This window comes from Bufo gargarizans, chromosome 5 (genome assembly GCF_014858855.1).
Source record: "Bufo gargarizans isolate SCDJY-AF-19 chromosome 5, ASM1485885v1, whole genome shotgun sequence".
NCBI classification, from domain to species: Eukaryota; Metazoa; Chordata; class Amphibia; order Anura; family Bufonidae; genus Bufo; species Bufo gargarizans.
In genome coordinates, this window is record NC_058084.1 from 438,297,112 (window position 1) to 438,310,262 (window position 13,151).

The 13,151-nt window shown below is 39.8% G+C and overlaps 1 protein-coding gene across 1 annotated transcript in view; it reads right to left on the minus strand.

The window, feature by feature from the left end:
* Positions 1–13,151, minus strand: part of ODAD2 (outer dynein arm docking complex subunit 2) — a 142,695-nt gene that overhangs the window by 37,828 nt on the left and 91,716 nt on the right. The window contains exons 15-17 of the mRNA XM_044294472.1: positions 9,455–9,609; positions 7,130–7,372; positions 4,006–4,120 (exon numbers count right to left, since the gene is read on the minus strand). Coding sequence (XP_044150407.1) covers positions 4,006–4,120; positions 7,130–7,372; positions 9,455–9,609 — 513 coding nt within the window. The remainder of the gene's footprint in view (positions 1–4,005; positions 4,121–7,129; positions 7,373–9,454; positions 9,610–13,151) is intronic.

The window sequence follows — 13,151 nt, forward strand, 5'->3', positions numbered from 1 at the left end:
GAAAGAAAATACGTGTGTGTGCATGAGCCCTAATGTTGAGCTTGAACTCTGCTCTTCTGATTCAGGGCTCCAAATACTGTGTACGTGCATAAATATGTCATATAATATAAAAAAAATAAAAATCAGACTGGTTGCAGCTACCAACATTTTACACCAAAATTGGTGACATTTGGATTTCTCTGTCACCTTTGCCACTTTCAGAAACAGTGGGCTGGGCTTGGGCATGAAGAGGAAGACCACGAGCAGGACCCCTGTGGTCCAACTTAAATAACAACATGTGTGCCAGAAAACTGGTACACACTATGCTTGAAACCTACACCAGCAACCTTAAGGCTACATTCACACGTCAGTATTTTTCTATATCCCGAATTTCGGTCCGTTTTTTGCGGATCCATTGTTCCTGAAAATGTTTCCGTATGTCATCCGTTTTTTGCGGATCCGCAAAAAACGGAAACATGTATAAATTTCACAAAGCAAATAAAGTTGTTTGGATTCCTTCGAAAAAAAAAAAAAAAAAAAGTGAATAAGTGATTTCTGTGGGCAGGATTTAATTTCCAGGAACGGATTCCGCATAAAACGGATGACATACGTAATGACATACGAATGTCATCCGTTTTTTGCGGAACCATTGACTTTGTATTGTACCAGGATCCGATTTTTGCGGAAAAGAATAGGACAAGTTTTATATTTAATCGGACATGCGGAACGGAACAACGGAAACGGACAGCACACATTGTGTTGTCCGATTTTTTTCAGGACCCATTGAAAATGAATGGGTCCAGAACTGGTCCTGATCTGTTCCGCAAAAAACGGAACAGATCAGGAAAGAAACAACGGACGTGTGAATGGACCCTAATATTGTAGACTTTATTTTGTGGCGCATGGAACCAAACATACACCGAGTTATTACCTCCTAAAGGGGTTCTCTGGGAATGATTTAAAATGGCCACCAGCAACCTGTCCTAGAATGTGAGCAGGACTGGTTGCCTCCCCTTGTAGAGCAATATTAAATAAACATAAAAACTGGCAAAGGATGGGCCGCTAAGATTTACCACACTTTAATAAATAAAATATATAAAACATATATCTTAAAAACAAAGTGATTGGGTCTATTGCAACGCGTTTCGCCGAACGAACCATCGGATTCCTCAGGCTTGACCCGGACTGACTGCAAATGTTGAAATTTAAACCTGGTTTTCAGGAAATGAGGTCATCATTAATTTCCTCTTTTTTTTAATGCAATTTTTTAAGCTTTTTTTCAGAGGTAAATCAATTAGAAAATAAAATAAAATAAAAATATATATAGATAAAAAAAGAAAGAAATTATGTGTGGTTTGGTGGATTATTTAATGTTTTCAATGGTCTCATTCACACCATCTGGTGTCAATATCTGCAATCAAAAGAATTTTGGGACCCTGTCGGTGGACGCCCGTGGCTTAAGGGAGCTGTTCTAAAACCACACTCCGTTTTACAAGTGTTTCCCAGCGTTGTACCTGGTTCAGCACAACTCCATCTGGTGAGTTGCAATCCCTGGTATCAGGGGGAAAGTGTACATCACAGTTCACACACAAGGGGCATGGTCCTCTTTTTTATTTTTTTCCCACTTGCAGAGCTACCTGGAGGGGGAAGAGGGGGGGCTCAATACCTACAGTAACACAATAGACTGTATAATAGACAGTAATAATGTGATCCTGCCTACGATATGCCATCATGGCTGAGCAGCCTGACAGGAACGCTCAACAATATGTAGTGCATGCAAGTGCCACCCCCTAGGCAGCTCTGTAAGTGGAGGCATTCAGTCCTGCTCACATTCTAGGACAGGTTGCTGGTAGCCATGTTAAATCGTTCCCTGAGAACCCCTTTAATAACTGTGGCACATTGTACACCAGTGGAGTTTGTTATTAAGGGAATAAGAAAAGGCTGAAAATTTTAGTCATTCACTAAAAAGAAAAATGTGAAAGTTATAAACAAAAAAGTCTGTATTTTTTGGGATAGGTTTGGCATATGAGATAATATAACTTTGTGAAGGTAACTACAGTACTACGTAGTAGTGTCAATGGCCACCACAGTGTGTAGCCGTCTATTAGGACAGGTCAGTTCACAGTGACCCAGCAATGAACGTGGTCATAGAAATACATATTAAAAAATACTTTAGAAATGTAGCTTATGCACAGTAATTGTATTCTTCTTCCATACCTAGCAGTGTGACTGCCGCCTGCCTGGTATGGCAAAAGTAACGTCAAAGTGGGTGTCTATTATAGTATGAAAATAACACTAAAATAATAAAAAAAAATTGCATGTCTCTGCATTATAAAATACATAAAGGGAGAATTGCACAAGAAATATAGATTTGGCAGCAGCAGAAAATCAGGCATTTGGCAACAATGTGGCATTTTTAATGAATCATTTACCAAGTATATATTTCACATTTATGTCAGTAATGTCTCCTTTTTATATAATATGCTGGCTACAGAGTAAGAAAGAAATGAAATGCTCTGTATTGTTATATGTATTGGACATTCTCTGACTTTCTTTTTTTAGCAATCATGGAGTCATATTTTTTCAATTTACATACAGTGCACCGGTAAAAGATTTTCTTCTCTTTATAATCATATGGAATAATAAAACAGAAGATCAAAATTGAATACCGAATGGTCTTAATGGGAATCTGCCAACAGGTTTATGCTGCCCGAGCTGAGGGCAGCAGAAAGAAGTGACATACATCCCCACATGGCCGGCCCTATGATAGAAATTGCGGACAAGAATAGGACATGTACTAGCTTTTTTTTGCGGTGCCGCGGAATGAACTTACGGATGTGGATAGCACACGGTGTGCTGTGAGCATCATTGAAATGAATGGATCCACACCCATTCGAAATGGATGCGGACCGAGAAATATGGACATATGAATGGACCATAACTCATGCAAATCTCTTGTGAGGATGCCATTCAGAGACTCCAGGCTGCTGTAAACTGCCCTCTGTAGCCTGCTATTGAATTCTTAAAGGGCACCTGGCAGCTGAAGGCATCTGTGTTGGTCCCATGTTCATATGTGTCCGCATTGCTGAGAAAAGTGATGTTTTAATATATGGAAATGAGCCTCTAGGAGCAACGGGGGCGTCGCCATTACACCTACAGGCTCTGCTCTCTCTGCAACTGCCACGACCTCCACATTTCGACAGGCTCAGATGTGATGATGTTTTCACGCCCTGGTCCTGTCAATCAAAAAGGAGCAGGGACGGCAGCTGCAGAGAGAGCAGAGCCTCTAGGTGTAATGGCAACGCCCCTGTTGCTCCTAGAGCCTCATTTTTATATATAAAACATCATTTTTCTCAGCAATGCGGGCACATATGAACATGGGACCAACACAGATGCCTTCAGCTGCCAAGTGCCCATGTAACCGGTCAGCCAGTGTCATAGGGACAAATCTGCTGACAGATGCCCTTTAAGGAAATCTGACTGTCCAGCACTACTGAAACTCTTGCAGCTATGAGAGACAGATTATTTTTTTTTTACATAAATTTAAGTACCACTTAAAGGAATTTGCAAAATACATTTTTTCCATATTCCCTATTTAGGCATATGGACATGACAGAAGGGATCCCCCACTTGGAACCCCTTCCCATCAAATTGGGGAGCAGCTGGAAAATGAACCCCAGATAACACTACATTTCTCCGGGTTACATGGCGATTAGTTGGGGCGGTTGCATTTAAGAAAAAGTTTTGTGTTGTTTAGCAAGTAACATTAGCTATAATCTGCACAGAAAATTAGAATAAAATGTTATTTTTTGTTTACCATTCATTAAATAAAGACATTAAAATACTATTCATCCCGCACATCTTTTCTTTAGATCAACATTTTTTTCTTTTTTTTTTTTTCTTCTCTAGTTTGTGTAAAATCACTGATAAAAAATGATTTTCCACGGACCCTGGAGGAACAGGAGCGGCAGAGCACTGCAGTGTATGGCTATGGGCTATGCATAGAGACCTGTCGTTCATACCCACCTTTGCATTCTCGATGCAGGGACAGATGGCCCACGCCGCACTTGCCTGAACATCTGGATGAGGATTTTTAAGCAACGACCACAGCAAACGAACTCCATCTAATCGGTCAATTACCCTGTCGCGCAGCCAGGCAATGAAGAAATAAACATCAATTATAGCAGCAGAAATCTAAGATCCTGACTGTGAAGAATTGTATTTGACCAAGAAATCAGAGTAAAATCGTCACAGACTTTCTTGTGGATTTAACATTTCATTCCACCCGTGTCCATTTTTTTAGGTTCCGACCCCTCTCCATTCCTTTCCTTGTATCAAAGCTACAAACATAGTACATAAAGTACGTACGTAAAGTACATAAAGCTGTGAGATCTTAATGCAATCCGAATAAAAGTCATATGTGAGAACTTAAGACGCTTCGTAAAATGCAAGTATTTTCCGAAACATCTATTTATTGCAGAACTTCATTTCTTTGAGAGGATGTGCGTGTTTTTGAAATACTTTTTTATTTTTATTTTTTTTCTACGCAGCTTCCTATTCGGAACCATAGACTGTCCGTTAAAGGGAAAAGCATCTGTAATTCTGATAGAGGTTTAAACTTCTATACCACAGTGCATCCTTTGTTGGGAACGTATAAAGTTTAACTTGTTTTCCATGTGCCGCCAACTAACATGACCGGCATTAAATACCGCTGTCTAATTACTTAAACACACTCTAATCAAACTATCTTTATGACTGGCTGAAGAATGAATTCTCATCAGATTCATCACACCGCCATCTGTCCACTGTTTATACATCAATCAGTAGGAGAAACATAACTTTACATCAGGTCCATAGAGGACGTTAAACCGAGCCGCAGGCCAGACTAAACCTAATATCCCCTTACAATCCCTATCTTTGTACGAAGACGCTGTAATCCTAAATCTTGCGAAAAGATAGAAAGAGGGGGCTCGAAATATATCAGCTTCAAACGTACAAGAGGATGTTATTATCTGCTGAGAACATGAAACGAAGTTCTGCAAAAACATATCATGGTGACATGTGATTTATACAGTGCGTAATTGTATCCAGGCCATAGTCAACGCTCACAATCCTGAACAAGATTTTTTTGGGTGATTAAATAGATTTCGACCACAAAACAAATCTCGTATATACATTCTTAATCTGGGCTCTTTTGTAGCAATTCCATACTGTCTGCCCCGTTTAGTCACATTCTAACTCAGTGTAGAAGAATGACTAAAATATAGTAAAAATAATGAATAAAAAGTTTAGGTTTAAATGTAATACATATAAATATAGTTACGTTTTAAATATACAAGTGAGTAAAATGAATAAAATGTATAGATAATAAATATACAAAAAGCAATGAGTGCAAAACATAATAGTAATAATAATAATAATACTGTATATATAGGACTTGACAAAAAAGTGTGTTGTCTTGAATGAGCAGACATTTGGAATATAATACATTTTCAGTATCTTTTATTTAATTATTGCTAGGATCTAAAGAACTGTCCCAAATATTGCGTGTTCTATGCAATAATAGTAAAAAAAATAATTAGGCCAAAGTGTTTTTTTTTTTTTTTGCTGCCATAATACTGAAAAAAACTAATTCACACTTTGGCGCAGATTTACCAGTGTGTCTGTGCCTAGAATCTGTGGCGCAAGTTGGCAGTTTGGCACAACTATGGTGTGTACACGTTTTGCGACTTGTTCAACAAGTCGGGGGAGCTTAGCAGGAAGGGGTGGGTCTACATAGGGGGCCTAAGATGCACCATTTTTCACCCGTATTCTGACGTATTCTCACCCCTCAATTTTGCACCCGTATTCTGACGTGAAATTCAGTTTTAATGTAAGTCAACCAATAGTGTCCCTGAACCAGATGTATGACCCAGCCTGAGCCCCTGTGATAAATCTGGTGCAGGTCTAGACCGTCTGTCTAGGTCTACGCCATCTATAGGATTAGAAAATATGGGCCTTCGTAGTCATAAATCATGCATGCAGTTCTTAGACCCCTTTCACACGGGCGAGTATTCCGCGCGGATGCGATGCGTGAGCTGAACGCATTGCACCCGCACTGAATCAGGACCTATTCATTTCTATGGGGCTGTGCACACGAGCAGTGATTTTCACGCATCACTTGTGCGTTGCGTGAAAATCGCAGCATGCTCCTCTTTGTGCGTTTTTCATGTAACGTTAGGCCCCATAGAAATGAATGGGGTTGCGTAAAAATCTCAAGCATTCGCAAGCAAGTGCGGATGCGGTGCGATTTTCACGCACGGTTGCTAGGAGACGATCGGGATGGAGACCCGATCATTATTATTTTCCCTTATAACATGGTTATAAGGGAAAATAATAGCATTCTGAATACAGAATGCTTAGTACAATGGGGCTGGAGGGGTTAAAAAAAAATCAAAATCAAAATTAAACTCACCTTAATCCACTTGTTCGTGCAGCCCGGCTTCGTTCTGTCTTCTTTTTTGCTGTGTGCAGGAAAAGGACCTGTGGTGACGTCACTCCGGTCATCACATGGTCCGTCACATGATCTTTTACCATGGTGATGGGTCATGTGATGGCCCATGTGATGACCGGAGTGACGTCACCACAGGTCTTTTTCCTGCACACAGCAAAAAAGAAGACAGAAGAGAAGCCGGGCTGCGCGATCAAGTGGATTAAGGTGAGTTAAATTTTTTATTTATTTTTTAACCCCTCCAGCGCTATTGTACTATGCATTCTGTATTAAGAATGCTATTATTTTCCCTTATAACCATGTTATAAGAGAAAATAATACAATCTACAGAACACCTAACCCAAACCCGAACTTCTGTGAAGAAGTTCGGGTTTGTGTACCAAACATGCTGATTTTTCTCACGCGTGTGCAAAACGCATTACAATGTTTTGCACTCACGCGGAAAAATCGCGCATGTTCCCGCAAAGCACCCGCACCTTTTCCCGCAACGCCCGTGTGAAAGAGGCCTTACATATGCAGTTATGTTTTTTTTAATTATGATCTTAGTTTTGCAGAAAATAAGTTCTAGAGACTTTTCCTAGATCTGGCTTTGACCCGTGTCTTTTATTTCCATATAGATACATTATTTTGATATATTAATACACAAATATTGAAACTTACGCCATATTATCTGGATCCGATGCGCAGGCTCCTACAGCCTTGGTAACGTTCACCAGCAATGCTTGATTGGTGCTGGTTAGTAAATTGACCAGAGGATTGATGCCCCCACATTTACGGATGATGGCCCTATTGGCAGGCTCCTGGCCACATTCTCCCAGTGCTCCTACGACATTAACAAGGACCTCTTCTGGCTGGTCAGCCAAGAAGGTAACCAGGGTTTCTATTACTTTGTATTCCTGAAACCTTTGAACCAAAGAAAACAATTATCTGCTGAACCTGGACAGAAAGGTTGCATGATACACCTTGATACAAGACCCCAACGCACAGTATTAACATTAAATAGGGCAAAAACAGAGTCTGTGGCTTTCAGTGATGTTACTTGAAGCTCCTGCCCCAACTATCACTCGTCTATAATACTACTGGTGTCCTCATATGGGTCTGCGGGACTTTTTGAGACATCTTAGGCTCAGTCCCTTGGTGTTACTGCTATTTCTGCGCCTCATGACTGTAATATGCAGTAACTTAATTTAAGTTTTGGGCATTTATTTAGCTTAATATAAATTAGTTAATTGCTAACTGCAGTTAAAATGATTACCGTTAAAAAGTAATATGGGATATCACTGTCATTAATGTAAACCAAGTCTCAAACTACCTATAAACATAATATAATCTTCAGGGGTGGTTCTGAAGACAAGAATAGTCATTTCTACTGATGTGTGTGAGAAAATCGCAAAATGCTAACTGGATATGGTCATGTGAATGAGGCCTAAAGTCTCTACAGCAGATGTCAGGGGAAAGAAGGGCTGGATTTTAAGATGCCCATTCCATCTGTTCTCGAAGAAGATAGTCCACCATTAGAGGTGCCTGGCAGGGCCTTACTCCCATCTCCCTACTGAGAACAGAAGGTTTGTGCAGAACAGTTCTCGGCCTATCTAAGTTGTATGGCTAGTGTTAGTGAGCCCCAGCCCATCAACTTCCCCCCAGGTATTTATCAAGGCTGCAGGGAAGGGCGTGACGTGACCCACTCATCAAGGCCTAAAAGGGCACTTCCTCTTCTAAGGAGGAGTTGATCTTGCTTCTTTGGGCTCCTTGATTACTACTTCCAGTGGGAGTTGATCTCACTTCTTTGGGCTCCTTGATTACTACTTCCAGAACCCATTAAGCGTACGATAATGCCTTCATTAGTCCAGCTTTGACAAGTCCTTGTAGGAAACCTGATCTGGTGAGGTCCCATTTAAGAGGTATTCTGGTTTCAGCAAATATTATATTATTATTCATTGCATAATGGAGAGCTATACATTCTTTCATATACTTTCTGTCAATCAATGTGATCCTTTATAGTTTACTTCCATGGGGTGAAGATCTTTCCTGGTCATGTAACGATCACGCAGGTGCACATCTCGTTACAGTCATCGGAGCTCTGTCTTGTAACGAGCCCTGCACCTGTGTGATGGTCACACGACCAGGGTGGTTTTCTTAAAACCAGAATACCCTTTTAATTGTCCCTAACTCCAGTTCACTGCACTAAAAAAAAAAATGAACGTGTTCTTTCCAGTGAACCTGTTGGCTTGTATTCTGACGATTCTCAAAGATGTCTGGTGACTCAGGAACCTCCATGAGCAGTAGCCATAAAACACTCTATTATTAGGTCTTCAGAGGGATGGCTCCAAACAATATATATTCTTCCAACACCCAGAATGAAGAACCGTAAAAGTGAGCATGGAAGAATGCTATAAATCTTTAGGGTGTAAACTGATTTCTCTAAGCACGGATTACCTTTTTTGTATCTGCCATATACCACACTATACATCAGCACCAGGCCAATTATGTGACATCCCGGCTAAGTCGTGCAGCAGATGAAGCACATGGGCTGTATATTTTTTCTCAGCTAATGTGCAGCCTAGCCGTAAGTTATGTGTAGATATGATGATATATGGAGATATTTGTTGTCCTCACTCTTTAGCCAGCAGCTGCTTATCACTCAGACTGATCTCTAAATGATCCCCTCCGAGACGGCTTGATGTATATAACTGCTCCTGAGAGGTGCTTATTGTGTCAATCTATCTGATATTTGCAGCCTAGGCACTTGTTAACTAAGCCAAAGAACTCATTTAAGTTTCCTGCTACTTTCATTACTCATTGATCTTGTCCTCTTCATCTGCGAAGAAATCCCTCACCCTGCCTATGACCTTCTTTCAACTCTACCAGCTGGCCAGTAACAGCCCAGAACGGCTTTCGGACTGAACATTATCACCGTCTGGGATTTCGATAATGCGAAACACACGTCAATGACATTAGAATAATAGACAAAAACCAAAATGTTACTTTGTCACATTATCCCGGCTGATGGAACACTTCCAGATGGCTCCTGTCACCGCCGCCAAGAGTTCCTTATTGTCGGACTTTCTGAGCAGCATGGCTAAGGGTTGCAGTCCTCCATACTGCCGGACCAGGTCTCGAGTCTCTTCGTCCTCGGCACACTATACATCACAAAACAGAGAGATCAACTTCAGAAATTCCCCCGTCCTGCACACAACATATATTTTCCAGGCTAAAACATTATCGCTTTGTGTCTGCGAATCGAGGGTGTAAGTAATAAGATTCGCAGGCTTGGGTAATACGAATTGCCTTATGAAGTGGGAATTGGTGATTATGGTTTGCATGTGGCTGCTGTAGCTCTGCCAAAACATCTCTGTGAATGTTATCCATTTCATAATACTTGGACATTTAATATGACATCAATTACAAAAATAAAAAAAATAAAACGCTTCTGCCACTTGAATTATTTTTTGTCTAGTTATAGAGACAAAAGTGGATGACTTAAACAGAGAAGAATGCTGGCAGCGGGCTTAATCATAAAACCTGATGTCATAAACAATACCCAGGCAGCACAAATGGTAAGTACTAAGAAGCAAAGCAATAAAATAAATACAAAAAGAAGCCAGACAAACATGGGATTGTGCAGAAACGTCTTGAGGAAAAAAAATGAAATGCGAAGTGAAAGTTTGTCGTTACTTAAACCACAACATATGTAAGCTGCAAAATCAAATCAGAACATAATGCGAGGACATCGTTACCGCAATGATCTGAAAAGAGAGGATGAAATGAGGCCACGCCAAATGAAGAAAGAAAAACATTTTATTTAAATTGAGGAAAGGTTTCGTTTAGCCACTGGTGGAAGTAGAAACAGTGGATGAGCAAGGGTGGTGGTTTTTTTTGCATTTTTTATTTCAGAAAAATCAACTAAACTATACTGTTTTTATTAGATTTTTATTATAAGGCACATATATGCACATGAACCAATAATGTTGGGTTCACACAATATTGTAGAATGTGGTCTCAAAAAAAGGAACCAGTTTCCAAAAACAGCTTCAGCTTAAAAGTACATGAAATTTTAGCTACTATATACGGGATATATATTTTAACAGTTTTTTCTGTGTTTGGATTTTCTGAGAATGATACAAGTGATATTGTTACTAAAGGTGGCCATGCTGGAAAGATGCAGTTCCCTAGGCTAGAAAGAGGAAAGGAAAAATTCCCATAAAATATGTTTTTCCAAAAACAGAAACTGAAAAAAGTGGATAACAATTTCTAAGAACTAAACCATGGACACCTTTGGGGGTATTTTTTTATTATTTATTTTTACTCATTTTGGGCTAAAATAATTTTTTCAATTGGTCTTTAAAACAGCTTTTCCTGTACAGTTTTCACTTTAAAGGCTAAGTACACCTGGGGAGCATTTGTTTAAATTATTGTCCTGTACTCATTTTGAGCTAAAATATATTGTTATTGTTTTTTTAAATTAAAAATATGGCATAGTTTTTTCAGTACAGAGTCGAATTGCTCTAGAAGCACCCTTTGGATTGTCTCTCTTTTCCATCAGACCAGGAGCAGACGGACTCCTTACCTCTGCTCTTTGACATTATAAACACTCATTATAGCTCAGTTCTTATCTTACTGATAAGAATGTGCTTAAAGGGAACCTGTTACCTCTACTATGCTACCCTCACTGAGCGTTTCTAAATGTTCATTGTGTTTCCCTAAACATATAAATTAAACTTTTAATTTCATTTGCAGACAAATTCAATAAGTATTATGCATTTTTGTACTTCCCACCATTTATGCAAATTAACATAAAAGAGTCATATCTTACTTGTGTGACCAGAGAAGAGTCATAGTTTCAAGCTCTGACTCATCTCAGGTTACTTTGCATATGTATCAAATCGGTTTTTTTTACACAATAAAAGCACACAGAGCTATGGGGACTGGATATTGCGGATGTGTAGATTGTAAGCCCTCACGGGCAGGGCCCTCTCTCCTTCTGTACCAGTTTGTAACTCATCTTGTTTATGATTAGTACAATTGTCTGTTATGTATGTGCACCGCTTATCATATGTACAGCGCTATGGAATGAATGGCGCTTAAATAATAAATAATAATAATAATGTGCTAGCGGTGCATCTAGCAACCCATGTCCTCAGCTCTATACCCAAAATCCAGGTGACAGGTTCCCTTTAAATAAGTGTTTATGACCTCTTAGTACTTTAGAGATAAGGTTTATGAGATGACTGGCACAAGGTGAAAGTACCAGTCACACAGGTAGAAAAACAGTTAGCCATTTCTGACAGAACAGCTCAATATTTTTAATAAAGGACAATTGAAAAAAAGATTTTTAGCCAAAATGCTGTGAAAAAAAAAAATGCCTTTAAAGGTGTACATAGCCTTTAAGTGTATTAGCAGACTAGTAGATGTTCTGTTTATACTGAATCCCACAAGGGAACTGCTCTGAAGGCTGGATGTGTAGCGGTCATCTCTGAACTCCTGACAGCTGATAAACACTCAATTCTTATCAAACTGATAAAAAGTTTATTTACGATGAGTGTTTATGATCTTTGAGAAGTTCAGAGACAAGGTCTACACATCCAGCCCTCAGAGCATGGGACCAACACAGATGCCTTCATCTGCCAAGTGCACACTGCACATGTAACAGGTCAGCCAGTGTCATAGGGACAAAACTGCTGACAGATGCCCTTTAACACTACAGATTGTGGGTCGGATTTACACTGAACAAAAATATAAACGCAACACTTTCGGTTTTGCTCCCATTTTGCATGAGCTGAACTCAAAGATCTGAAACATTTTCTACATACACAAAAGACCCATTACTCTCAAATATTGTTCAGAAATCTGTCTAAATCTGTGTTAGTGAGCACTTCTCCTTTGCCGAGATAATCCATCCCACCTCACAGGTGTGGCATATCAAGGTGCTGATTAGACAGCATGAATATTGCAAGGTGTGCCTTAGATTTACCACAATAAAAGTCCACTCTGAAATGTGCATCTTGATCGCACAGCACAATGCCACAGATGTCGCAACGTTTGAGGGAGCGTGCAATTGCCCATGCAATGAATGTTCATTTCTCTGCCATAAGCCATCTCCAAAGGCATTTCAGAGAATTTGGCAGTACATCCAACTGGCCTTTCTGACCCCCCCCCCCAGGCAAAACTGTGCACATTTCAGAGTGGGCTTTTATTGTGAGCAGTCTAAGGCCCACCTGTGCAATATTCATTCTGTCTAATCAGCACCTTGATTTGCCACACCTGTGAGGTGGGATGGATTATCTCGGCAAAGGAGAAGTGCTCACTCACACAGATTTAGACAGATTTGTGAACAATATTTGAGAGTAATGAGTCTGTTGTGTATGTAGAAAATGTTTCAGATCTTTGAGTTCAGCTCAAGCAAAACGGAAAGTATATTTTTGTTCAGTGTATGTAGGGCTTCCATAGAAGCATCCATATTCAGTACCATGTACTTTCTTGGGTGAAAATCCACATTTCACTGCACACTATAATGGTCGATTATGCTCCTCTCATATATATAGGTATCAACTTGTAGACTACATTGGAACCGTGCAGTAAATTAGCTCACAGACCCTCAATGGAAAGCATATTCCTGGTTTTGTCAATCGGATAAGGATCAGATTTCTATCTCTTCTGTGACTAATTCTAATCCTAAACACTG